Source organism: Sander lucioperca, chromosome 2 (assembly GCF_008315115.2).
Source record: "Sander lucioperca isolate FBNREF2018 chromosome 2, SLUC_FBN_1.2, whole genome shotgun sequence".
NCBI lineage: Eukaryota > Metazoa > Chordata > Actinopteri > Perciformes > Percidae > Sander > Sander lucioperca.
In genome coordinates this window covers 44,573,887-44,601,652 of record NC_050174.1, presented here as the reverse complement: position 1 = coordinate 44,601,652, position 27,766 = coordinate 44,573,887, and the positions used below count along the sequence as shown (strand labels likewise).

At 41.2% G+C, this 27,766-nt stretch overlaps 2 protein-coding genes across 10 annotated transcripts in view; both read left to right on the top strand.

Annotated features, from left to right (window-relative positions):
- fkbp15b (FKBP prolyl isomerase 15b) overlaps positions 1 to 15,124 on the top strand; it is a 44,166-nt gene extending 29,042 nt beyond the window's left edge. For 5 of the 7 annotated variants that reach the window (XM_031300862.2, XM_035998498.1, XM_035998486.1 and 2 more), the window contains exons 21-29: positions 1,229 to 1,365; positions 2,311 to 2,466; positions 2,657 to 2,809; positions 7,340 to 7,432; positions 7,744 to 7,857; positions 9,392 to 9,499; positions 10,589 to 11,220; positions 14,274 to 14,382; positions 14,572 to 15,124. In XM_031300862.2, the coding sequence (XP_031156722.1) occupies positions 1,229 to 1,365; positions 2,311 to 2,466; positions 2,657 to 2,809; positions 7,340 to 7,432; positions 7,744 to 7,857; positions 9,392 to 9,499; positions 10,589 to 11,220; positions 14,274 to 14,382; positions 14,572 to 14,649 (1,580 nt within the window). In that variant the 3' untranslated portion in view covers positions 14,650 to 15,124. Of the gene's footprint in view, positions 1 to 1,228; positions 1,366 to 2,310; positions 2,467 to 2,656; positions 2,810 to 7,339; positions 7,433 to 7,743; positions 7,858 to 9,391; positions 9,500 to 10,588; positions 11,249 to 11,307; positions 11,509 to 14,273; positions 14,383 to 14,571 lie in introns of those variants that run through there. The other 2 variants (XM_035998494.1, XM_035998495.1) reach the window with 2 other exon arrangements.
- Positions 15,125 to 15,256: 132 nt separating this feature from the next.
- Positions 15,257 to 25,129, top strand: LOC116050645. 3 transcript variants are annotated; one of them, XM_031300870.2, is made up of 8 exons: positions 15,257 to 15,475; positions 17,869 to 18,032; positions 18,627 to 18,786; positions 20,709 to 20,787; positions 21,549 to 21,667; positions 23,140 to 23,218; positions 23,316 to 23,699; positions 24,861 to 25,129. In XM_031300870.2, the coding sequence occupies exons 2-8, from the start codon at positions 17,873 to 17,875 to the stop codon at positions 25,095 to 25,097; spliced, it is 1,218 nt and encodes a 405-aa protein (XP_031156730.1). In that variant the 5' UTR covers positions 15,257 to 15,475; positions 17,869 to 17,872; the 3' UTR covers positions 25,098 to 25,129. The 3 variants fall into 3 exon arrangements, with proteins under 3 accessions (XP_031156730.1, XP_031156729.1, XP_031156732.1); XM_031300869.2 differs by having other exon boundaries at positions 18,600 to 18,786; XM_031300872.2 differs by lacking the exons at positions 20,709 to 20,787; positions 21,549 to 21,667 and having other exon boundaries at positions 18,600 to 18,786.
- Positions 25,130 to 27,766: the final 2,637 nt, after the last annotated feature.

The window sequence follows — 27,766 nt, the reverse complement described above, 5'->3', positions numbered from 1 at the left end:
GAGGAAAAACTTCCTTCTAACATCTTTAAAAACGGGTCAGAAATTTATAGCTTCATTTTTACCAAAGGCTCAGTAATTTCCAGTAACAGCTGACCACTGTAGTTTTAATCAAATGGTACTCAAAATAGTGGAAATAGGTCATTTGTTGGGGATTATTTTCAGCAGCGGATTAATTCACATTTGGTATATGTAATTGGGTCAAAATAAACTACAGTGTGTGTGTTCATAGTAATGAAGGGAAATGTCCCCCTTAGTGCAACAGTGTGGCTCACTTATGTGTTTTTAACAGTTTCTGGACAAGAATGCATCTCTATGGCACAGAGGAAGAAGATATATTAGGCTTTAACACACACGCACACACAGTACTTGCTAAAAAGACACATATAGTCAGGCTTTGATTTGTTGATAATAAGAGAAAATCTAAAATATCACCAGACTTATCCTTCAATTTTGGATGATGTCATCCTAAACCTAAGTGTGTTCTTTTTCTGAAAGTCAAAACCATGATTAGCACTGATATAACTGGTTGATCAATTCAAAAATGTTATATTGGTGCCTCTAGGATGGGGATGTCAAATTCATTTGAGGTCATGGGCCACATGCCCCTAATTTGATCTCAAGTGGGCCAGACCAGTAAACCACTCCACAAAGATCAGAAACTTTATCTGCCACAGAGTTTTTTTTTGTCAGCGTGATGTTGGCAAATGCAAGTTGCTTCTGCTACGACAGCGTTCTAAGGTCATTGTAGGAAAAAAAACTTGGATATTCCCTGAGCTTGAAGTGGTAAATTTGGAATTGGAATGAATTAATTCTCTGCAATTTTCACACTTTGCAAAGTCATCCAGTGGGCCTGGTTGGACCCTTTGGCGACCAGTTCTGGCCCACGGGCCGTATGTTAGAAACCCCTGCTCTAAGGAATGTAAAGTCATGTGAATCTGAAAATGAGTATGGGGTTCAGCTTGAAATGTCTTAATCATAATCCTAAGAGTATGGTTCAGATGTGTGAATAACTGCATTCTAACAGTTTTGGCTATCAGAATGTCGTATCGTTAACAGCTTTAGATAAACTTTGTGTAAAATGATTAACAGGCAAGTCAAGGTAACACCATGTACAAAGAAACATGGCCCTGCAGCGTAAAAGACAAAATAAATGCTGAGAATAAAGGTTTTTAAACATTTTTGACTAACTTAGAGACGCTGGTCTAACAATGCTGTTTGTGTGTTCCAGAGCTGAAGCAAGCAGCAGAGATGGCCCAGGCTCAGTACCGCTCAGAGAAGCAAAGACGCAAAGAAATGGAGCTGAGAGTCAACAACATGGAGGAGGAACTGCAGGACCTAAAAACTGATAAAGAGAGCCTAGAACGAGTAAGTATACTTCATGTTTTTGCCCTTGTGTCAGTGAAAGTTGACAAACTTTGATTCTCTACAGAGGGTATGCACTTAAGGCCCAAACGCACTGAAAGCGATAATTGACGGGCCTCATTTGATCCTTCTATGGCGCGCTGCAGGCATCAGATTTGAAGCGCCAACAGAACCAGCCGTATTTGAGAAAAGGTCATTATTTAGGTTTTGTATGTTACATAGACCCCTATCAGTGGAGGCATTAGACTTTCTCCCAGATGTTTTTTGCAGTGACCGCGCAGGTCACTAAAAACATTATAAATACGTAGTTATAGTGCTTGTTCTTTATCCTCCACCCGCATTAATCGCTCATTATTTCAACTCATTTATGAACGCCAGGAATTATGAGCTTGATTCACACGATCATTAACATCCACTGGTCTCGTGTTTCACCATAAAAAAATATATGAATAGAAGACAGTTCGCTAACCGCTGCTCTCAAGCCTGGTGTGGCAGGTTTCACTGATTAACAACGAACACCGACCTCAGTCAGTCAGTGAGACAGCGGAGAGACAGACGTGCAGCGAGAGCGCACAGCAGTTTTGGGCTGCAAGGCGCCTGAATATACATTAATATAAATTTTGATTCGGATCACATCATTACATAGCGTATTTCAGTAACCTTCTCCAAACATGTAGTGTGGCTGCAGAAAAAAACAGGTCTGGTCACGCTGGGTCCTCATTTTAACGCTCCAAAATCGAAACAAGGTCAGAGTAGACATAACGCTTTTGGTGCATGTTCGGCAATATATGTCTAATAGCTAATATCAGCATTAGTACACAGAAGTCACCATGGAAACAAGGATAACATACTAAGGAGCTGTTTAGATTTAGAAAGAATTCAGGAGTTTTTGAAATGTGAAGTAGTTGTGTAAATTTTGACAAACGGTGGTTTCCCCTCTCGTTTAAGGCACTTTTGGAAAGGAGGAAGAAGTGGCAGGCGGAGCGTCAGCATCGGGATGAGGAGGTGGAGGAGCTCCGTAAGAGCAGCCAGCAGGAGCTGGACAACCTCCGAGCTCAACTCCGCAAGGCCAGGACCAGCACTGACAACGCAGCATCGGAACAGGTTGCATCCAATCAAAGGGCTCTACTGTAGGAATATGAATGATAACGTGATGGTTTAATAAATTATTGAATTCACTTAAATATATTCTGGATGAGTTGATAAAACATGTTTTATGGAAGTGTTTATCTCAAGCGGAGATTTATATATATACGTCGGCGTACTAATGGCATATATCATGCATGTGTTTCAGTTGTCTCAGCTGCAGGCGGAGCTGGAGGAGGAGTGGAAGGGGAAGTGTGAGCAGATGTTGGCCTCTGCTAAAGAGCAGCACAGTAGAGCGCTGGCTGAACTAATCGAGCAGAGAGATGCTCTGCAGGACAACCATACCCAGCTACTGGAAAAGGTAGACAAGCTAGCCATCATTAAACACAAACACACACACACATAAGTGCAAGTTCAATCAGAAAGTTTGTCTCATAGGCTGTGGACTTAATGAGGAACTCCAATTGAAGTAGTTACAATGAAAGTTATGATGTCATTAGGGTTACATTACGGGTGTAGCCTCCAGTGTTTTTAGATCTGGAGCCATACTGGGACTAAACGTTGTTATATCTTGGCCTCTGCTGCATCGAGTTTGACCATTCTTTTTTTTTTTTTAAAGTCAAGCAACTTTATGTAACCCTTTTAACAAGAATATAATATCTCTATTATATTAATATTATGTTTTTGTTTTTTGTCTCTCCTACAGTGCAGGCTGAGTACAATATGCCATTAATGTTTTATCTTAATTACATCAGCTGTAATAAATGCTATGAATGAATGAATGAATAATAGGTCCCTAAACATTTAACCTATTTAAAGCCCATGTTGCAGGGTTTATTTACTAATGAATTTGTGCAATTTGCTTGTTGGTAATAAACATTTAAACTGTTACCCAACAACATCAAATACAATGGATATCACAAAACGGAATAAAATACGAAAAAGTAGTACTATTTTACAGCGGTTTGCAATGATTCTCTTTTCCCCCACAATGCATTGCATTACGTCACGTTGGGGAGACGACAGACGAAAGCCCCGTCTCTGTTCACTGTCTATGGGCTCGTCTGTGCCACTGGTGTTGCAAAATATGGCTTTTGGTCTCGACCGAGTCCATGTGTCTTTATTATGTGTATAATAATATTGGAGGGAAAGTGAAACACAGCTTAGACGGGGATGCTGTTCGGCTTTTCAGAAGTTTAGAAAGCTAGCTACGCCGACGTTTGCTAACGTTAGCGCAACAGCGTTAGCCTAGACTGCTAGCTAGGTAAATATTACGATCAGTGTTGGTCAGGTTACTTGGAAATAGTAATTAGTTACTGATTACTTCTCCAAGAAAGTAATCCAGTTACTTTACTGATTACTTATTTTCAAAAGTAATTAGTTACTTTACTAGTTAAGTTACTTTTCAAAACTATGATGCACGACCTGAATAAAACAGTGGAAATTGGCAGCATGTCCTCGACAATATAGCCAGCGACGAGCTTCTTCAGTTCAGCGGCACTAAGTCCTGTCGCTTTTAAGTCTATTTTCACCTGTTTAGCAGGAGAGGGGCCCTCGGAGGTTCGCCCGGTGGATGCAGCCGCAGCGGTCATGTCAGTCGGGGGTTCAGGGTTTTTTTCAGTGAGTTTCTCATTCCTGTGCCGGCTTGCTAGGTGCTGGCTCAGATTTGAGGTGGAATTTTTCGTTGTAGATAAGTTTTCTTCCCACGCAGAGTGTACAGCGGACGCTGATGTTTTTGTCACCTTTAACCGAGTCAAACTCAAAGTAATGTCAGTACCTCCAAGCATTAAACGCTGCATGGTCCTGCTCTCTCCCGCGCTCCATGTTGTCTCTGTTCAACACTACACATGTCGGTGTTTACCACTGACGTCGCGGCACAGTCTCACGAAACAAAATCATGGTTAAGTAACGCAGTAACGCAGCCTGCTTACAGGGAAGTAACAGTAACCTAATTACTGTTTTTGCAATTGTAATCCCTTACTTTACTCGTTACATGAAAAAAGTAATCGGATTACAGTAACGCGTTACTTGTAACGCGTTACTGCCCATCAGTGTTTACGACTGCCTTCGGAGTTTCCTATATCTGCGTCCACGTTGTCAACATAAGACATGTTGCGTTAGTGCTCCTTTTGTACCATAATTTTATTGAATGAAATGTTAAGCTTCGCTCCTACGAGATGGGTGGGTTTTTGTTAGCTACATACAAAGCTAACTGGCTATAGTTAGCCTGTATGCTAGCGGAATTAGCTAACGTTGCATAACCAGCCAGCAACTTCGGCAATCAGCAGTAGTTTCAGTAAGCTAACCACGACAGTATTGTCGCCCACAATCAACCTCTCCTGCTAAAAGCAGTCAATCTGCAGTGATGTTTGAAATAGAGACGCTTGTGGATGTGTTAGCTGTCGTGGTTAGCTCGCCGGAACTACTGCCGAAGCTGCTGGCTGGCTACGCTGGCTATTAGCTAATTCCGCTAGCACAGGCTAACTATAGCCAGTTAACTTTGTGTGTAACGTAGCTAACAAAAACCAACCCATCTCGTAGGAGCGAAGCTTAACATTTCATTCAATACAATTATGGTACAAAAGGAGCACTAACGCCATATGTCTTATGTTGACAATGTGGACGCAGATAGAGGAAACAACGAAGGCAGTCGTAATATTTACCTAGCCGTCTAGGCTAACGCTGTTGCGCTAACGTTAGCAAAACGTCGGCGTAGCTTTAGCTAGCTGTCTAAACTTGTGAAAAGCCGAACAGCATCCCCATCCAAGTAATAAATAAACACTAGGCAAATATGTTGTTACTGGAGCTAGTAGGGTCCATCAAAACGTGAGATATCTAATCGAAAATGTGTTTACAACGTCGGGGGATTTCACAGGTGGGACTGACTGACAAGTTAGCCCATAGCTAACATGATGCCTTCTATTTCTAGATCTAGCTAGATTACCAGTACTTATCTGAACTAACGACATGATCACTGTCACTAAATATAAAGAAAACACTGACAGTAAAAACACCTCTTCCACCTCTTCATCATCCCAGTCAGTCACCATAGTTCTAGTACTAGGCTGAGGCACGTCTCCCCAACGTGACGTCATCACCGAATTGCGTTAAAAAACCCACTAAACGACTAAAACGGTAAAAACTGGCCTTTAACACTATTTGGTGACATTTTTAACAATGATATACATATGTTGAGTGCTTTATGTACCCATTAATCAACAGTGGTGGTTAACCTGCAACATGGGCTTTAACGACTATTGTTAATTGACATTTCTGTTGAGCTTCTGTTACAGTTTTTCTCGTTTGCTAAGACACATTTCTTGAAACCCATTTTCTCAAAACCGTAAACACAAAACCAAATTCTCAAACTACACTCACCTAAAGGATTATCAGGAACACCTGTTAAATTTCTCGTTAATGCAATTATCTAATCAACCAATCACATGGCAGCTGCTTCAGTGCATTTAGGGGTGTGGTCCTGGTCAAGATAATCTCCTGAACTCCAAACTGAATGTCAGAATGGGAAAGAAAGGTGATCTAAGCAACCTTGAGGGTGGCATGGTTGTTGGTGCCAGACGGGCTGGTCTGAGTATTTCACGATCTGCTCAGTTACTGGGATTTTCACGCACAACCATTTCTAGGGTTTACAAAGAATGGTCTGAAAAAGGAAAAACATCCAGTATGCGGCAGTCCTGTGGGTGAAAATGCCTTGTTGATGCTAGAGGAGTATGCTAGAGAATGGGCCGAGTAATTCAAGCTGATAGAAGATCAACTTTAAATTAAATAACCACGCCTTACAACCGAATGCAGCAAAGCATTTGCGATTAGCTAATTAGCTAGAAAAGCAACTATAGCAAGCATCTCAATATCACTAACATTATCCACATTCATGTTTAGACGAAATAAATGATATATCCAGCTACAAAAAAGCCTAAAAGTCGGAAGTTAGGACGGAAGTGCAAAGAGTGGTTGCTATGGAGATGATGCAACGTCTCGTCTCGTCTGATTGGTGTGAACTGGCGGGTTTCAGAATGCTGCAGACCACCTTGTTGCAAGAATTTGCAAGTTTCAACTCGTCTCGTCGCAAATCCTTGGTCTGAACTGGGCTTTAGACATTACCTCAAAAATTCGAGAACACAGTGTCCAGGGCATGTAGTTACGAAAGAAAAATGTCTATTTCATATAGTAAACGCATTTTGCAATGAAAACAAAAAGTAAATCATAACTTGTAAGTGAATGCCTTGTACACTCCAATATTGAATGTCTATATATGAGGCACTTGTGGAACAAACGAAATGAAAAGCACATGACAGTACTCTCAAAATATTGTGAAACTGCAATATCAAAGTCAATGAAAGATGTATTCTGCCTCAGCATCACCTCTGTGCACTCTGGACTGGCTTATATTCTTTACAGTTGGTTTTCATATTACTGTAACAGTCTATGGTAGAAACGTGTGTACAATTTTGAGTCGTTGGGTGAAAACAATGACAACTGTGTTGTAGTTGTGTTAAATTTTTGCTGCCCGTGTTAACCATTTGGCAACACAAGTGCATCACAGAGTGAAATGTGTTTTAGCGAGTGAGAATGTGTTTAGGGTTTTGCCAAAAGAGTGATTGATTCGACAAATGGGTCTAGGCCACTGAGCATTTGGTTCAGAGAATGGGGTTTAGTGGTTTAGCAATTCAGAAAAACTCTAAAACACAATACAATACACCAAAAACTCAAAGGCTCAAATAGCTGATGCCAAAGAAAACAAATATGCATTTTTTTTGCGTATTATATTATTTCTTGTAACTACTGTTATTGTTAACAAAGCTTTTAGTGTGATGTAAGTGTGGATATATGATTTGTGATTGACATATTTCTTGCCTCCCTCACTTTTCAACAGTTTACGGTTCTGAAGCAGTCAAGAGATTTAGAAGAGCAGACTTTGCTACAACACAGCGGGCAGACTGAGGAGCTGCAAGGCCTTCAGGAAAAAGTAAGACGGATGAGTGGTTGTCAGTCAGCTTCTTATTTGACTAAGTGGTCATCGTCGGCAGGGAATGCATTTGTCAGGAATGTGCCTTTCCAGGAATTTTGTAGGACATCACATGTACATACGCAAGTGATATTCATTCCTCATGAAAATAATAGTTTGCTGCTTTTTATGTTCCTGTTTACATTTTTACCACCTTCCTTCATGCACGCATGCTCGCACACACGCACACACACACACACACACACACACACACACACACACACACACACACACACCCCGACACGCAGTCACTGTTTGTTATTCTCTTTAAGTACACAGCCTTGGAGCAGCAAGGAATAGCTGTAAGGGAAAAACTGCAAAGAAAAGTGGCTGACCTGGAGAAGAAACTGGCAGAGCAGGAAAGTTCAGGAGATACTTCAGCAGAGGTGAGGAGTCATCCACAAAACCACACACACACACACACACACACACACACACACACACACACACACACAATAAAATGACAGTGCAGCACAATTATTCCCTCCTGTTTCCATCATTCATGAGAAGACTATAACTTTCTCACTGTGCAAGTCACAGAATGAAAATGATCAGCAATAGCTCATTTCCACCTCCAGATGTCAGTAAAGGATGGCTGAGCCTTCACTCTTAGTTCCCAGCTTGCATTTCCCCACCCACAAACAGGAAGTACAAGCAACAGGGCATAAAATATGATGCATTCTCGCACATTCTAATTCTAACTGCCCTGCAGTATACTCTGCGGTGGAGCTTATTATATTCAGTATTTGTTGAGACTGTTTCAAAAGAATTTTGATTCAACTCATTGGTTATTTGAGGCTGTAAAAGTTGTCTTAACAACCCAAGGTAACAAAGCATTTTATAAACTAACTGCTTCTCGTTTTAGGCTGTGGTTATTAAAGTCGTCCAGCCAAATGTCTTCATGTATTTGCAACAGATCATTTTGGCCTTTTCAGCGCTTTTCATTAGAAACATTTCAGTATAATGGAAACCAATACAAGCTGAATCAACACCTTTACGACAGAACTTGAATACCCTGAATATAATATTACTAATTTGGTAATGTACTAAATATAATGAATCTTCATAAATGTAGGACATGTTCTTTTGTACTGCACTGCATGAGAAGAATGCTAGTGTTTTTCCTGGCTCAGAATGGGCCTTTTGGGGAGACTACGCACAATAAACAAAAATGTTGATTACGCTTGAGTAAGTGAAACTCCAATCAACAAAACTGCTTTAAAAAGTAATATTAATATTTAAATACCACCGTTAAAGTCACCGGGAGAGTCCGACACAGCCAGACTCTGGACGGTAAAACTGAAATAAGCGCTCCTATTTAAATTAATCCTCTGCTTTTTATACTGTTGTTTGGTAAATTGCTATTAAACACAGTCAAAGAGGATTTGAACTGCTATTTTTTTTTTTATCTCAATTCATATAATTTTGGCACCGATTTGCCTTCGGGGCTGGCTAAAATATCTTTTGCGGGGCGCCAAAAATTCCTCTATGCAGGAAAAACCCTGAGTGCAGGTGTTCTTACATTTTGAGCACTGTAAGGTAATAAAAAGATTTAAAAAAACTATGAAAAGTATTCTTTGTAATATTAATTGTTGACAACCTTGTAAACAGACCTTTTAATTTTTAAATTCAAATATTTTAATTATAAGTCATTTCTTCAGTTAGATAGTTTTATGATTATTTATGTCATGAGCGTTACTTCCTATAGGCAGGGTATTCATTTATTATATATACACATAAGCATAGAATATTCATGTTATTACAGGATTATTGACTAATGCTGCATATCATAATTCCCAGTTGAGGTACAACCTTTGCTTAGGTTTAATGGCTTATTTATGTAGAAGTAGGGCTACAGCATGTGACATCACTCATCATTTTTGAGCAATGAAAGGTGAGGCCAGATGTGTGTACTTGCAGGTGAAGCGTGTGATGAACGGAGTGTTTCATTCCCTGCGAGGGGAGTTTGACCTCGGTGAATCGTACAGTGGCCAGGCTGTGCTGGGGGTGATTGTCACTACCATTAAGGTAAGAGAATTTTACACCGAAATGCCAAAGCAGCCTTTCTGTGGCAGTCTGGAATGTCAGGAAAGAAAATACATCTGATTAATGACAGAATGATTTTGTCCATTCTGCATATGGACAAAATAACGTAAATGTATAGATGGGGAAAAAAGGTGTCTCGTATCCACTTCTCATAGATTGCAAACCCAGTTTTAGTCCGCTATAAATGTTTTTTGCCTCGATAAATAATAATAATTTTGTTTATAACGCACCTTTCAAAACAAAGTTACAAAGTGATTTACAATATACATACCTGCAAACTAGTCGCTTTTTGGTGGGAAAATGTCATCCACGTGAATTGTGTAGATCCGAAGAGTTTTTATTTGGGGGGGGTCCGAGACCCGGTGCTAATACGGCACCGGTGCCTTAACAACCGTTGGCTACCGGACCGAATACCAACGCGGATTTCGGTGCCTTTTTTAGGTGCCACTTAAATGCCTACACTTCTCTCTGATGCTCCGAAAACGGACGTTAGAGGGAACTGAAACATCGCTGCACGGGACGCTAGTCAACACTACACCTGACAGCAGCTAACGTTAGCCTACCGTTAGCTAGCAGCCGGAGTAAACACGGTTAAATGTCATGATGTGTCACCTTTATCAGCTCTTCTGAGTTTGCAGGTATGAATATAACAAATAACAATAGTAAATACAGTCCAAACACAAGATATAACACAAGATAAAAAAATTACAACAAATACCATCATTTAAGAAAAAGCCATATGATAAAAGTTACTTTTAAGAAGAGATTCAAAAGAGGTTACTGATTTTGCCTGTCTGAGAAGAACTATTACTAGGGCCCTGCCAGAGGATCTCATGCAGCGATCAGGCTAGGTTAGCAGATCAGATATAGGCAGGAGCCTGACTATTCATGGCTTCAAAAAACAGCACTATAATCTTAAAATCAATCTCAAAACTCACAGGTAACCAGTGAAGGGCTGATGTAGTCACTTATTTTAGAAGGTGTTAAAAGCCCGGCAGCAGCATTTTGATGGCCGTCATACTCAGCTACTTTATCAAGCATATGTTCAGCTCTTCAATCATTTATTTCCAGAATGTAACCCTGCAGCTGCTCAGTGGCACAGACAGATCTCCGCCGAGACCGGTAGAGAAGGAAGAGGAAGCAGAGGAAGAGGAGGAAGAAGAAAGCGAGGATGTGACGCAAAGACAGGAGAATGTACATGTGAACGGCGACCGAGGAGTCAAAGAGGAAGAAAAGGAGGAAGTAGAACATGAGGCTGAATCAGAATCCCACCAAGTCAGCGAGACCCAGATGGATCGGGAAGTAGCAGCAGAGGAGGAGACGGAGACCGTAACTGAGTCAAACGCACAAAGCCCGCCAGAGGCTACTGATCTCAATCCCGATTCTCACGCTGAGCCCAAACTGCAAGAGACAGCGGAGTCTGAAGTACAGCAGGAGCAGGCAGGACGCCAACAAAACGAAAAGGACACCAACAAATCTGCAGATCCAGGTGATGAACCTGATCAGAGCTCACCACCTGGGGATGGACAGGAAACGGTTTCAGAAAGACACGCTGCAGTGAGCAGTGAGGAGGACAAGGAGAGTGTGGACGATGGCGAGCACGTAGAAGAAATGCATGCTGCTTCTCTGAAAGCCTTTGGACCCCCAGCCAACCCTCCTCCGCCACCGAGTGCGCTACCGAACAGCTCAGGAGAGGACACAAGGTGAGTCCTGGCATTAACCGTTACTCAAATAGATTGTTCTTGGCCAGCCACGGTAGCGGTCATCTCATAAATGTTCAGTCTGAGCAAAGTCTGGCCTTCAGCGATTTGCAAGAGCAGATCTTAGTGCTGTGACTAGAAAACATCCTAACAGTGTTAAGCTGTTGAAAGACAACATTTTCAATGGTTTTACTTAAAAATGGGAGTCTTGATATGGGCCTGTCATTGTTTATTGGTGAGGTGTCTAGATCAGGGGTCTTCAATGTTTTTTAGGCCAAGGACCCCTTAGCAGAAAGAGAGACAGAGCAGGAACCCCCACTACATATTGAATTAAATTGAGTTGCAGGTTAAATTGGGCCTACAATAATGTGTGGGGTGGTCTAAAGCCTTTATATATACCTTTTTGTGGTGCATACAATACTAAGCTATTAAAAAAAATATTGACAATCATATATTTATACATTATGTTGTAATTATTTAATTAAACACACATGCAACACAGGGAATTATTAAGCTTAAAGAGTAACTACTATTTTATTCAACCTATTTTCCTATGTCTTTGTGTCTAAGTGACTGATGGGAACAACAATCTTTGAAATTGGTCCAGTATTAAGCGAGATTGCTTCAGTCGGCAGTGGCGAAACAAGCTACAATCAAAGAATTTCTAATATGGGAAGAAGTTCCACTCTCGATACTTCCGGCTTCTGAACTGGTTGCAGTTCCACTCTGGATCCACTATAGGGCGCTCACGGGCGAGTGTAGAATGAATGGAACTCCATGGAGCTATACCCCTCAAAATCCACTTTTCTCAGGATATAATTTTTTTTGTCTAGTAGTTTGAATGTTGCATTCGAAAGGGGAGGCAAAGAAAATACACACTGCTGGGTGTTAGATTTTTTGAAAGTCGCATTTTTGTTCTAAAAAGCCTTTTAAAATGTCAATGACGTCATAAACATCGTACAGCCGGAGATACTGCTTTAGGCAAGCTCAGAGTCCCTTCCTTTGTTCTCAGACAAAAAGTTTCTCAGATGGTTCTGTGTGTGTGGAATGAAGATAATACATCTTAAAAACTTTCAGTGTGCTTTGGAACCCAATAAACAACGTAACTTACATACTGTTTGTACCTATTTGTTTCATTTGAGATGTATCGTGAGCCATCAATAAGAAGTCATTTGGACCTGGGGACTTGGTCACATATTGTCAGATGCAGTCTTGAAGGCCAATATAACAGATTTCATTAACTACAGTCCCTGACAAAAGTCTTGTCGCTTGTGTACAAATTGACCTGTGCCGCTGAAATATATTTCTAATCAAGATGTTTTTACAAGAAATGGCTCATTTTAATCCCAACAGCTTTTGTAATAATGTTTCAGTGCAAAACGAAACTGTCAAAAAGTATTCTAATATTCACAGCTTGGTAAAGCCCATTGAGTCAATTTTTGCAAAGACATAAGTGTTGTCGCCTTGTCATATGAGCTTCACCTGTGACTAATAATGGATCAATTAGGTCTCAGGTGTGTATAAAAACAACCCCAGTACACTAGACCTTCACATCAACTGCAACTAGACCCCTGCAAACATGCCTAAGATTCACCCTGAGACTAAAGTTTTGATTATCAAGAGGCTGAAGACCAGATCCACTGCTGATGTGGCAGACACCTTCAATGTGTCTCAGCGTCAAGTACAGAGGATAAAAAAAACATTTGAAGACACTGGAGACGTTTTTGACAAGCCCAGGTCAGGCAGACCCCGCAAGACAACTGCTCGAGAGGACCGTTTGTTGGCTCGAAAATCCAAGGCCAGCCCATTTTCCACTGCAGCAGAGCTCCACGAGACCTGGTCACCTGAAGTCCCTGTGTCAACCAGAACAGTTTGTCGGATTCTGTCTTGAAATGGCCTCCATGGTCGAATCAGTGCCCAGAAGGCAGCACTAAACAAAAGACAATTGAAAAACCGTGTTTGCATTTGCCAAGGCCCACAGCCTGCTAAAAGGATGGACGCTGGAAAAGTGGAAGAAGGTGGATTTTTCAGATGAATCTTCTGTTGAATTACACCACAGTCGCCGCAAATATTGCAGGAGACCTACTGGAGCCCGCATGGATCCGAGATTCACCCAGAAAACAGTGAAGTTTGGTGGCGGAAAAATCATGGTCTGGGGTTACATCCAGTATGGGGGTGTGCGAGAGATCTGCAGGATGGAAGGCAACATCAATAGTCTAAAATACCAAGAAATCTTAGCTACCTCTTAAATTCCCAACCATAAAAGAGGCCAAATTCTGCAGCAGGATGGTGCTCCATTGCATACTTCCATCTCGACATCAAAGTTCCTCAAGGCGAAGAAGATCAAGATGCTCCAGGATTGGCCAGCCCAGTCACCAGACATGAACATCATTGAGCATATGTGGGGTAGGATGAAAGAGGAAGCATGGAAGACGAAACCAAAGAATATTGATGAACTCTGGGAGGCATGCAAGACTGCTTTCTTTGCTATTCCTGATGACTTCATCAATACATTGTATGAATCCTTGCCAAACCGCATGGATGCAGTCCTTCAAGCTCATGGAAGTCATACAAGATATTAAATTTGGATCTCACAGCACCACTACTTAATTTGCTGACATATTTTTGTATTTGCAGTAAATTTGTTCAATTTCTGTATAGGCGACAAAACTTTTGTCTTGCCAAAATTTGACCTTTCTGTCTTGATTAAATGATAAATCTTTTTTCAGTGAAACTAATTTATTTCAGTGCATTAAACATCATTTGGGAGGGTTTTAGCTTTTCATATGAGCTATTTCTAACACCAATTGATTAATTAAAAGTCAGGTTAATAGCAGGTGTTTCTACAAAATAGATAAGCGACAAGACTTTTGTCAGGGACTGTACACTACAATTGTAACATATTTGTGCCACCCATCTCTACTCATGTATGCATGATTCCTGCAAACTAACTGCCTGTCTGAAGTGTTGTTTCTTGCTTGCTTCATCCCCATTTTCTTCACTGTCTTTTTGTGCATCCCCCACTCCCCGCCCCTCTTTTTCTACTATTCTCTCAGTCTGACTGAGGGAATGGGTGAGGAAAATGGAGAAGAGCCATTTTTCCAGACCACAGCTCCTGCAAAAACCCCTGCAGTACCCAGCGAGGAAGAAGAGGAGGATGAGATGGTGAGGAAGGATCTGTAGATTCCCCCCCCCCCCCTCTCCCCGACCCCAGCCCTTACCTTGTGTTTTGTCTAAATGTAAAGTCATTCAGTCATGTTTAATCACTACTTTAAAGAAAAGAAAGGAATTCTGCTCTGTATTACCATCAATATGGACAGCATTTATCTTGTTATCTCTCTTGTTTGTGTCCAGAGCTTGAAGGGGCGTCCCCCACCTGCCCCTCTCTTTGGTGACGATGAGGAGGATAATGATCTGGACTGGCTAAACTGAGATGGAACCAGAATAATACAAGTCTGCGTCTTCATTTTCAACATTAAAGACAGGCGCGAGGTGCTTTACCAGCTGTCTCTGCCCGGTGGAGTAGCCAAGATGATGAGAGAGGCCTCCGCTGATGAACTTGATTGGATGGAGAAGTCCGACAGCCTGCTCCTCACCTCTGTGCTGACCTAGTGACTGACAGCTGCTGCCACAGCTACAATTTCAGGCTCTGATTTTTGTTTGAAATAACCAGCCTGTAATTCATAGAAGAATCAAAACAAATACGTTTCATTAATGATGTGATATCTGTTGGTGATGTTAATTAATCCCAAATTTTTACATGGCAATGTAGCAAATTAGTTTGTTGAATCAGCAGTAATCCTGTTGTTTTAATCATTAGCTTGCTGCTTGGAGAATATAATTTTTACACAATTTTGTTAAACTGAAATTAATTCCAGAAAATAAATGAAGTGGAAAATGTCCTTTATCACTTGTCTTGGCGTGTTGTGCGTGTCAGTCAGTTTTGTCTGCATTAGTTTTTATTTTTAAGGTTCACATTTAGTCTAATTTGATATTTAAGAACCAATATGAAAAAAATATGCTTGGCGCTCCTGCATAGAACTGTCCTTAAATACTGTTTATATAAAATTTGATGTCAGTCTGAGTATCAAACTGTGTATTAGTTTCTCAATTATTGTTATTAATTAGTTTGAAAATATACAGTATATTTTTTATGTTGGGATGACGGCCAGAGACCAGCAGGTGGTGCTCGAGACCCTAGTAAAGTTGGTGTTGCTATGCAACAGAAGCGCAACGTTTGATTACAGTCACGTGAAAGGTAAGCTGAAAGTATTTTATATTAGCTAGTTAGCTAGTGGATTTAGCTTACATAAAAACTAAAGATTCAAAATGACTGAATAACTAAGCAGACGATACGCCAGACAAACTGCTTTCAAAACGTTATCTATTTTAGAGTAGACAACGTTAGCTAAAAAAAAAAAAAAAGTTATACCTAGCTAGCTAACGTTAGCTTGTTGGTGAATAACGTTAGCAAAGATGCTCTATAACAGTACGTAAATTAACGGTATAACGATCAGGGGGGGCTATAAATCTATCACAGTTGACCAAATGTAATTTGCTCATTCTTTGGCGTTACTTCACACTTTTTCGACATACCATACTACGACTTTGAAGTTGCTATAATAGTATTAGCTGGTTCTGATGGACTTCAGAATCTGGAATACAAGTATGAATCTGGGCTGTTGAAGAGTCTCTAGGCCACGGCCCAATCAAGTACCGCTTGTTGTGTGGTGCTCTCACTTTTCACAAATCCTTCCTTTCGGATTGAGTGACTCAGACTACTAACGTTATGTCCATCAACTGGGTTGTCAGGTTTTTTAAGGAATTACACAAGGCTGTAGTGCACCTGGGATGAGTGAGATTATATATGCTTTATTCCAGTGTCTAAGCACTCGGTAGGAAAACAACCACATTGCAATTGGCAGCATTCTCATAACAAACAATCGTGCAAATCAGTAGTATCATTAGTGTGTATGTATTAAACAAAACAACAACCAAGCAATGGTCTCATTCCTCCAAGTAATGTTGCGACCTGACAGCGAGCACAGACAGAAGATGTCATGTTTCCTTCTCAAAACATATCCTGTTTCTTTTAGCTCCTGTCCCAACTCCTCTAGCGCTAATCTCTCTTGATTAGCACATGCTAACACATTAGATTAGACTAGAGAATGGTTAGAATTCACAAGGGGCTTTACCAGAGAGATGGTGGAGAAACCTCAAATGTAAACGTGGATGATGTCCAAAAACAAAACTGCAGGCCTTCAGTACACCACAACGCTCTACTTGTTTTTATTCGATACATGGTAACTAAAAGATTAAAAGAGAATAAAATGATTAAATGCAAAAGCTAAGCTAAACTGCCACTATGCTAAGTCTTAAATAAGTGAAAGAAAAATATAACTCCAAATAGGAGAAACTGCTTCACAATTCTAAGTCTTCAAAACAGGAAAAATGCACAATTCTAAAAAGGCTCCAAAATTTAACGAAGCACACTCTCCTGTCTTTATATACTATACCAGAAAGGGTTGTCTCTAAAACAGCACGCTAAATATCTATATGGTCACAAAAGCACAGCACACCTAAATATTACCTTATATGGTCAACAACAACACACGCAACATATTTTGTAATATAATAAACTAAAGTTTAAACTAGCTAGTTGTCAGGTTAGAAGTTTAAGCATTACACATACATAACCACAAATCCATATGCGGATACATACATTGTAATACAAAGATCACCTGACTTTGGCACCAGACAGTACATAAAAAGGGGAAGTTGAGACACTTATTTGTTAATAGTTAAAGCCATCCTGGGGCCTCTTACAGCTTGGCGCACAGACTCTTTGCACAACTGTCCATGTGATCTTTTGCTGGATCAGTAGACAAAGTTCATTAAAACACTATCAACAGTTTAAAACAGTGTCTTTAATTTCTAACAGTATATTTCTTCTTTTGCCACTGGCCTTGGTAGGGAACAGGTCAAGCTGAATGCATTCTGGGCCCTCGCGCCCTCTTTAAAATAGCCTACTGTAGCCTAATATTAATGATAGATCCATGTATATAACCAAAAGGACTTGGAACCACAGCACCTAAATACACTGCAGCTTCCATTTATGTTATTAATTACACCTGTTCTCTTCATGCGACAGCCTGAAAAATGTCTCTGTCCCTACTTATCAGAAAGAGGAAGCACATTCCAGAATGACCTCCTTTTTAAAGCAAATTTGGTTATTTATTTCTATACATATACACGGAAATTCACTTTAAAGCACTTACAGTGCATTCCAAAATGATTCAAACATTTAAAAAAATGAAAAATTATGTAAAATTGTGTAAATTCATTTTCCCCTCATCAGTCTACATTCAAGTCAGTTTTCTCTTGCTAATATATTTGCACGAAAATTCATTTTAAATCCTGTTTTTGCTTTGTCATTATGGGTTGTTAAGTGTAGATTAATGAGGTGGAAATGAGTTCAACTTTTTTAGCATAAGGCGGCAACATAAAATGTGGCTGGTAAAATTTAAACATTCACCAGCCATTATCTGGTGGACGAAAAGGTTAATTTTGAACCCTGGTACAGTTATAGCAATTAATTGTTAGCATGGTTTAGCCTTTATGGTTGAATGACAAGCATTGCTGTGTAAACAGAGGCATGGGCAGCCCCTCCAGTCCCACTCAGGATGAAGTGCATTGTCTCCGGCCTCTGTGCTCCCACACCTGCTCTTGGGAGGCTGAGCAGCGTCTTCGTAAATGCAAACCTGGAAAGGTGAAGGCCCTTACATCCAGCAGGGCCTCAGCAACAGCCTCTGAAGGTGGGCACGCATTTAACCCTCTTGCAGTTAGAGATGTTCCGATACCAATACCAGTTTCGGAAAAGCCTCCGATACTGCCTAAAATGCTGGTATTAGTATCGGCAAGAGTTTATGCATTGATCCCATACCACGTTATTAAGCCCCTTTAAAGTAGAAAATCTACTTTAAAGTAGTTTATTGATGTTCTTTTTCCATTATAACTCACTGTCAAACTGGATAATAAAAGAAAGTTCTGTGGCGTTCAATGTTTGTGTTTCTTCATGTTTTACAAAGAGTTTAATCTAAGGCCGTACAACAAAAATGAAAATCATATCACATCCATACAGGGATAGTAGTATACAGCTGTTAAAACATATTTTTTTAAAACAAAAAATATATGACACACTGGTATCGGATCGGTACTCGGTATCGGCCGATACACAAGTTCAGGTATCGGAATCGGTATCGGGAAGCAAAAAAATGGTATCGGACCATCTCTACTTGTAACCCTACTATTAATTATTATATGGCATGTGTTATTGTTATACCATCATTATGTAAGTATGTAATCTGATCTACTAACTGTAGGCCATAGTTTTCTTTCTTTGTTATCAGAGGATAGGTTTCCAGCCTTTACTGCGGTTAATGCATCCGAGTGGCTTGATGCTGGGTCACCTATTGAGGCCTCTCTTCTTGGACGTGAAGATGATTTCTCGGAAGCTGCTCCCCACACTCTCATCAGCTGTGTGGCTTTACCAAGCGGAGCAAAAGAACGGTATGTTGCTATTTGAATGTAAAGTGTTGGTTAGAGGTACACCCCTTAACATTTAATGTTTGTGATTTAAGCAATCATTTGCTAAGTATAAATGGCGCACAGAAGCTCCACTCTTCCTTGGTGTTTCTAGGTCCAAGCCGATGTTCCAGTTCTTCGCGCTGTTCCGTCTTTGCGCGTGTAGCCTACCTTCAGTAAGACATGCAGAGGTACCAGGTTTCGGATTTCGCCGTTTGGTTCAGAGAAAGTCTATATCATTTATAATACACTAACATTTCATTTCTGGGATTGCTCCGGTGCCGCCGGAAATTCCACCGGATGTCCCTCATTTCGACCAGATGTCTGTCACCCTTCGCTTACTTTGTGTTGGCGTTCTAAACTCGTGGATTTATGAGGACTATGGTTAACTGCTCCTCATATCTCTGCAGGGTAAATCCAGACAGCTAGCCAGACTATCTGTCCAATCTGAGTTTTCTCTCGCACATCTAAAACAACCTTTGAACGTACAATGTTCCACCAAAACAAGTTCCTTCCCGAGGCTATTCGGCACCTGAGATGATTGTGATTGGTTTAAAGAAATGCCAATAAGCACATTTTTCTCCCATCCCAGAATGCTGTGTGGACTAGCCAGGCCCTCCTCCGCACCGCTGTGGAGGAAGGTCTGGGATATCTCTGAACTGGCATTGCCAGACCTTCCTCCACAGCGGTGCGGAGGAGGGTCTGGCAATGCCAGTTCAGAGATATCCCCTGCTGCTTCACCGGTTGTCGGAGGTAACAGACAGCCGCGACTCAACATTGCCACTGCTGTCTTGTCTTGCCTCTGCCTTTAGCTGCTTCGGCTCCTCTTTAGTAGCTTACTAGTCCAGTAATAATGTAACTTGACCTCAAACAAATTTCAACAAAAGCTATTTCACTTTTATCGTACCCCTAAAGGTATCCTCTTTGACATACAAAAGAGAGAGAAAATCCTGAAATTCAAAATGGCGTGACAACTATTATTTCATATTTAAAAGGGTTCAGAAAAATACTTCGCACATCTACAACGTGAGACAGGTGCGTAGGAGGGACAAGTAGGTCAAGAGTTGCAAAGAAAAACGCCATCTTCAGGCCCAGTACTGAAACGTTTTGCAAGTTAGACAGTGTGCAGGAGTTTTTCTTTGCAATATTTAAAAGGGTAACAATCAGTGATGGGCTGTATGTTACTTGTATTTGAAATGCAATTTCTTTTGAGTAGTTATTTAATAATAATAAATATTATAATTTATTGTTCTCAAGGTAAGACGCAGTAGTGGACAGTAGCATTGTCCTTTGGGAACCTTCATCAAGGATGTTGTAAAATGTGTTTATGACTTCTGTATTTTAAGAGATTGAATAATATTAAAGAGAATTGTGTTTTTAAAACTTTATTGAGAAAATAAACACAATCTTCTTTTGTATTTGTACCTGCATATGTCTGTATTTATTTGTGGGATAACCTGTGTTTTATAGTGAACTGATACTCACTGTGTGTTAGGGCTGCACGATATGGGGAAAATATGCAATAACGCTGTTGAATATCGCGACAATGATAAAAACAAACATATTAAAGTGTACTCATTTCTGCTGCTTTCAGTATTCTGCTAAAATATAACAAATTGCTTGTTGAATTAAAAAAAAAAAAAAAAAAGGAAATAATTTCTAACACTCTTTTATTGAACAAATTGACATTGAATTGAATAAAAAAGGCACCACTTAATATATAGTAGAGTATCTTCCGCAATGTGCGCAAAACGATATATTGTGCAGCCCTACTGTGTGAATTATTTGGATGAAGCTTGTACTAAGATCTGGTAGAGCTATCTCTTGACCTACAACCCAGTTACATAAAGTTGATTATGTGTGAAGTACAGGTGTAAATTGATGACGCAAATTATCTTTTGCTGCAGGGAAAATGTCCAAATTCCCACTTCCAGCTCAGCCGCGACTACTCATCTAGAAACACACAAAGAAAACAAGACAGTTAAGGTTGGTTCTGCGTGTCACTGAGGGTTGCACAGTAATATGGGGAGCAAAAATGGAGAGACTCCCCCACATATCTATAGTCACTGATGTGTGAAGATGTACAAAGTAACATCCAAGTAAGTAGGTAACTATTCTAAATATACAGACTGGAGACAAATTGAAGGAAAGATGTCAATAATTGACTTTAGAAAATTAAGAAATGCCTCCAATCAAAACGTAAGTGTTCCCTGAATGGTTTGATGAGTATGAAAGATGTCAACCCAAGACTTTGGAGCAACATGTCAGACAGTGCTCTCCACCACCATCAATAAACACCTAATCTTTTGGAAGAATGCTGTTCAGCCCTCCAGTAGAGTTCTACACACTTGGAGAATCTATGACAAGATGTGCTGACGCTGCGCATGATGGAACAACGCCTTATTAAGACACTTGATGTTGTTTTCCTTTCATTTGTCACCCACCTGTAGCAGTTTTCAAAAAATGAGAAAATGCTTTACCGAGAGAGAGAAAAGTAGAAATAGAGAGCCAAGATGATTTGTTGTTAAAGTTAAAAGCAGGCCTACTTTTCGGCAATATTGGATTTACAAGTGTCTTGATTTGTCAGATGTTTAATTCACTAGCTTAGCCAAAAATAGACATTCCTATGCGATTTTATTATTAATAAATAGTTTCTCATTTGAATTCCTAGAAATTGTGTCACAACATATATCAAAATCATGTAATCTGTAAAATCGCTGTTATTGATGCTTTGACTGTTATTGCAGCTAAAGACCGCTCGCATCAGCCCATTGACCAGTTACACCAGTACGTCCCAGTACTCAGAGCCTGTAGTGATATGGGTTCCCAGTTCTTGTTCCCTTCCACCTCATGACTCCCAACACAGGTGATGGACAGTCCTTCTGCAATGCTGAGACTGGAGTAATATGACTTGACAATATGGTAGAAAACACACTTTACATGCCATGACATATAGCAACAACATAATGTAACGCACCCTAATGGAAGAAACACTCTACAGCATTAATTAACACATGATGTTATGTGACTTAACATGTCATACTCACACAATGTAACAACAATCAGAGATTCACAAGGCGTTTTCGGACCAAAGAGTCCTAGGGATTCCCTGAGAGGAACTACAAACTGGGGAGCTCCCCCGAGAACTACATACTTTCAAAGGCTTTCTTCTGTTTGCATTTGCACCGGTAAAAGGAATGCTGAAGTGACGTAAGCAGGCCAGTCCTTCCGCCTCACTCCCCGCTGCTAGCAAAGTACTACAGCTGGCTAGCTAACTGTCCTCTCAGCAAAATAGTCTCCTAATGGCAGGGAGTACAGTGGAGGGACGTGTTATTATGGAACCCACTGCAGTTCTAGGCAAGACCCACCCTTCATTAGCATTTATGCGCTACCATTGGCCAGGCGCCCATGCTTGGGCAAGGTAACGGAACCCGATTTGTTCAGGTCCCATCTCCTGACCAATCAGCTATCCTGACTGGGCTGCTTCGTAGGGCGGGTCTTGCCTAGAACTGCAGTGGAATCCATAAAAACAGTTTTCTGTAACCGGGGTAGAATGAAACTATGGCGGAATTAGCAGGCTAAATAGCAGACGGCTGGCTAGCTAATGCCTAATTGCTAACGGCTTTCATGCTACACTGGTTACAGAAAATAAGCCGAACAAAGTTGTCACATCTGGCGATAGCAATGTGCTTTCTACGCTGTGAAAAGAGTGTGTAAATGAAGCATTAAGTTGGTAAATTCTACTCTTTTAGCAGCTGGCTGGCTAGTTAGCTTGCAGTTAAAAATGCCGGTTGCCGGTGCTGAATTGGTTCATGGGATCGATCAATTATCGACGTACACTTATGTTTGGACACTTACCTACCTGCCCAGGGACTATGGGCATAACATAGCAATTGTGCTAAAACCTGGTACAATGCATCTCTCCTCGTTTTTATACAAGGTTAATGTTTAATTGTGCACTGCCCCTGTCGAAATAAAATTACTTAACATTACACTGTACAAAGTTCCTTTTGTGCTGGAAGAGTATCTACTCTGGAATAGGAGCTAAAAACGTCCCTATAAAACAGCTTTTTGAGAACTACTATCATTCGTAGTTCTTGCGGTCACGACACAATAAAATGGGGGTTCTTAGACTGGGTTCTAAGAACTATGAAAAAGTTCCTCCGGTCCGAAAACGCCTATAGTGTATTTTTTGTTTGTACAAAGCTTTGTTTTAGCACTTCATCTTTCTTTAAACTGTTAGTTTATGTCATCTCTTGTTGTGATTTAGTGTGTTTTTTTAATCATTTAAGCCATTTTCATCTACTACATTGTACCCATTTGTCTTTTTGACCACAGCACTAAGTCTCCTCAACTGGCTGTCAAGGAAGTGATTTTCCTCCCCCCTGCTGAGATGGACAAATCTGTTGTTAGCAAGGTAAAATAAATGAGTTACCCTACAATGAGACAGTGTGTAACTTGTGAAGTGAATTTGTGCAGATGAGTTAAACCATATAATGTGTTCTGTGGTTTAGAAAAAACTCAAACAGGACAAGTCAAGGAAGAGGGCTCTGCTGAAGCAAACTTTTGTGAAGTCTCCGTTGAACCAGGAAGGGAAGGGCTCCCTGAAGTCGGAGGGAGATACTGACCTATCAGATCCTGGTTTCCCCAGGACGGGCTCAGACAGTGACCACCAGGTGAAGAAGGCCTCTGCCCCTTCTCAGGTCCCCCGTCTTGTTCCTGTGGGTCAAACTCTGGCTGCTGCCCCTGAGGCCAAAGATGACCAGCAGCCACCCAGGTCAGCCCAGACCCTCCTGCTCAGGAACAAACCGATGGTCTTTGAGCCTCTCTGGGAGAGGATACAGAGGAAGCACACCCAAGAGGAACACCATACCTCCAAATATAAACTGGACCAGAAGGTTAGACATTTTTCTCCCTTTTGGTTGTGGTTGTTGGTTTGGTCTGTACATCAGAGACTGCAGGTTCTTCAACTCTTTAAATAACATAGTATCAAAAATGAAGAAAGACAAGATTATTTCTTACTCTAACATCCCAGTGTACCAAATACTCTTTCATGCACTGAGGTTTTGGAGACTCTTACAGACTCCAGGGTGGCTAGTTCAGAGGGAGAAAAAACGGTATGTTTTATGGCAGGGATTTGATTTGAATCCTATTGGACTTTGGATTTTTGGCATTTTATTTGTACACATTAACGATAGCTATAAATGAGAAAATAGAGAAATGAGAGTTGTTGCAGGTTTGCTCATTGTGGTGTATCTGTAGTGTCATGTTCAGTGCTAGTCTTCATTAGCATCACTTCAGTATCACTCTCTGGCCTTAGTATCTCTCTGGCCAAAGTCCAGTCAACCTCAGTTCTCTTATAGTGATTTGAAACTCTTGTAATTGAAAGTGCTGACATCTGAGGATTGTCACTCACTCAGTTGGTCATGATAACACAAGTCTACAGTACATGTGTGTGTTTCTACATCAATAACACTCCCTGAGATTGCGTAAAAGAAAGTGCAAAATGAGAGTGGGTTCAGGCTTCCAAAGATGCCAACTCTGATAGCCATCAGAAACGCAACACTTTTCTACTGGGTTTATTTTGTGTTTTCAACATCCCATGTAGAGACTGGCTGCTGGTCACGTACTTCCCTGATTACCCAGGCCTCAGTACAGGAAGGCTGAAATGAATTCCTTCTCAGCTGCTCATAAACAAATTAATTAGATAATTTTAACTTGTATGAACTAAAGCTAAATGTAGGTGTGCCATGGGTGTGCACAGCTTGTAAAGTGGCAAACTGTTGTCATAAATCTATTTTGCTGTCAGTGAATACAATTATTGTATGTCAACCTCCCTTACTTTTGAAAACTCATACAGATACTGCCGTTCTTTAAACGTTACAAAGCTAAAATTCTTTAAACTTGATCATTTTTGCTGACAAAACTGCAGTTGATTCAAATGTAGCTAGTATATTGTTTTCTAAGTATTCCAACCCACATTGAGTGGGATGAGATAGTATTTGATTCATAGCTACTGTACAGACACTAAATCTTTTTTCTCTATATTGTGAACCCAGACTGGAATCGATGGGATTGATTGTTGGGAGACCCTAAAGAGACAAACATGCCTGTGGAGGAGGCACGCTCAGCTTGTTATGTCTGAGTGTGGGAGGCCTTCATCTTCAGAGGACAAGGCAGATTATGTACCGTACAGACTCCACCCAATCCCCATACCAAGCTCACACTACCAGTCAAAAAGCTCTTCAAAAACCGGTAACTGCAGATCATTGAGTGTTGTATGGGGGGCTAACTGAAAGTCCATATCATAGAAATAAAATGTTTTTTTTTGTGACCTGGCTGTCATGTTGAACAGTTGAGCCAAAACCAAGCACCACCCACAGTAAAATATGTTTCTGAAATAATTTGAGGCGTGAAATAGGAAATGCGGTAGACTCATTTGATCATCGCTGCCTAGTTTAACAGTTCGATCGCCACTCACGAGCAGTGATTGACTGTGTTAAAGACTCCTCTGCTCTGATTGGCTGTTTTCCTTCGGTTGCGGTGGAATCTTGTAAATGCCATTAGGCGCACTAGGAGGAGGCAGAGGAACATAATTATTATTATTTTTTGATTATTTGATTATCTGTTTCATGTAATACTGTCAGGATATAGTTTAATTAGCTAATATAGCTAATTATATCATTTCACACACGCAGATATTACTCCGCGGACCAATTCATCAATCGAGAGTTGTAAAGGCAGCTGCGAGCGTGAAACACAACATAGGCAGAAGGAAAGAATTGCACCTGCGCATATAAAACTAAGCAGCACGCGCACAGAGCAGCCACCACGCGCCCCGCGAGTGTCTGCTGTGCGAGCGGTGGAGGGCATACACGCTCTCGCAGGTAAACTCTCCTCGCGAACCTGATTTCTGCTCGCACGGATGAAACTGACTTTTGACATTTTGGGGCGGAAACCAAGGGAGGCACCTATGATTGGTCACTTTGAAGGTGATCCCATCCATGGACCTCCTTAGTTTACCTTGATTGACAGCTATCATTCAGGAAGCACACAGTCGTTGTAGGCTACCGGCCGAAGAAATGTTTTACTGTCTTTATCAACGATGTAGCGCAAGATAGCACCGTAAATAAAGGACTGTATAAGTGTCTCATCATCATACAACAGCGTGGCTTCGTAGTAAAATAGTGCAGGTACTAGACTGGCCTGCCTGCAGTCCAGACCTGTCTCCCATTGAAAATGTTGGGCGCATTATGAAGCGCAATATTTGACAATGGAGACCCCAGACAGTCTTTACCCCAAGTGAAGGAGTTCAAGTACCTTGGAGTCTTGTTCGCGAGTGAGGGAACAATGGAGCGGGAGATTGGTCGGAGAATAGGCGCAGCGGGTGCGGTATTACACTCAATTTATCGCACCGTTGTGACGAAAAGAGAGCTGAGCCAGAAGGCAAAGCTCTCAATCTACCGGTCAGTTTTCGTTCCTACCCTCACCTATGGTCATGAAGGCTGGGTCATGACCGAAAGAACGAGATCCAGGGTACAAGCGGCCGAAATGGGTTTCCTCAGGAGGGTGGCTGGCGTCTCCCTTAGAGATAGGGTGAGAAGCCCAGTCATCCGTGAGGAGCTCGGAGTAGAGCTGCTGCTCCTTCGCGTCGAAAGGAGCCATTTGAGGTGGTTCGGGCATCTGGTAAGGATGCCCCCTGGGCGCCTCCCTAGGGAGGTTTTCCAGGCACGTCCAGCTGGGAGGAGGCCTCGGAGAAGACCCAGGACTAGGTGGAGGGATTATATCTCCAACCTGGCCTGGGAACGCCTCGGGATCCCCCAGTCGGAGCTGGTTAATGTGGCTCGGGAAAGGGAAGTTTGGGGTCCCCTGCTGGAGCTGCTACCCCCGCGACCCGTTACCGGATAAGCGGAAGAGGATGGATGGATGGATGGACCCCAGACTGTTGAAGTCGTACATCAGACAAGAATGGGAAAGAATTCCACTTACAAAGCTTCAACAATTAGTGTCCTCAGTTCCCAAATGCTTATTGAGTGCTGTTAAGAGAAAAGGTGATGTAACACAGTGGTAAACATGCCCCTGTCCCAGCTTTTTTGGAACGTGTTGCAGGCATCAAGATTTAAAATGAGTGAATATTTAGTAAAGAAACAATTAAGTTTATCAGTTTGAACATTAAATATCTTGTCTTTCTAGTGTATCTAATTGAATATAGGTCGAAAAGGATTTGCAAATCATTGTATTCTATTTTTACTTACGTTTTACACAACGTCCCAACTTCATTGGAATTGGGGTTTGTATTATATTACAGTGAACGTTGTCTGCGAAGAATTCTGAAAAGTGTAACCACACTTGCGACCGCTTTATCGGCATTGGCCTGACTCACTGTAACTTGAACAAGCTGCAGATGTGACCTAGGGGCGACAAAAAAAAAAAGAACTCTGGTCCGCTTAAAAACGGTGGGTCTCAGTTCGCTTACAGGTGAACTAGAGTTTGGTTGACTTTAGGTGAGAACGCAATCTGACCCAAATACAGGAAGTGAACCAAAAACACTGCATTTACTAGCCTGCAATTTCAATCTTGCACACAATTCATGCACTAATAGTATGATTTAAGAGATGATAACATTCAAATCCATAAGCTATTCTGAGCACACATCGCTGGTTGTCTGTGTGACAACACATCATCATCACTCGCCGTCTATCAGCTGTTCAGATTTCACAAAGTGCAGTGTGAAAGCTAACCCAAACCAAATGAAAAATGCAACAATCTTGCAACTTCACCCCTGAATCGCACCGAGTCCACCGACCTATAGGTGTGAAAGCACCCTTAGAGCTGTTACACACCAACCAGACGACCGACCGTCGGCAGAAAAGGCAGTCGGACTGATCAGTCGGGTCCCCGAGGTCCAAAAAAATGCCTCAAAACACACTGAGGCGACACCGACTTGAGCGTACGCTCTGTGGGT

Coding starts and splice junctions, on each gene's coding strand:
- LOC116050645 (XM_031300869.2), top strand. CDS start 17,873: ATGGGCAGCCCCTCCAGTCCCACTCAGGATGAAGTGCATTGTCTCCGG. Junction 23,219..23,315: donor ACAAATCTGTTGTTAGCAAG/GTAAAATAAATG, acceptor TCTGTGGTTTAG/AAAAAACTCAAACAGGACAA. Junction 23,700..24,860: donor AATATAAACTGGACCAGAAG/GTTAGACATTTT, acceptor TTGTGAACCCAG/ACTGGAATCGATGGGATTGA.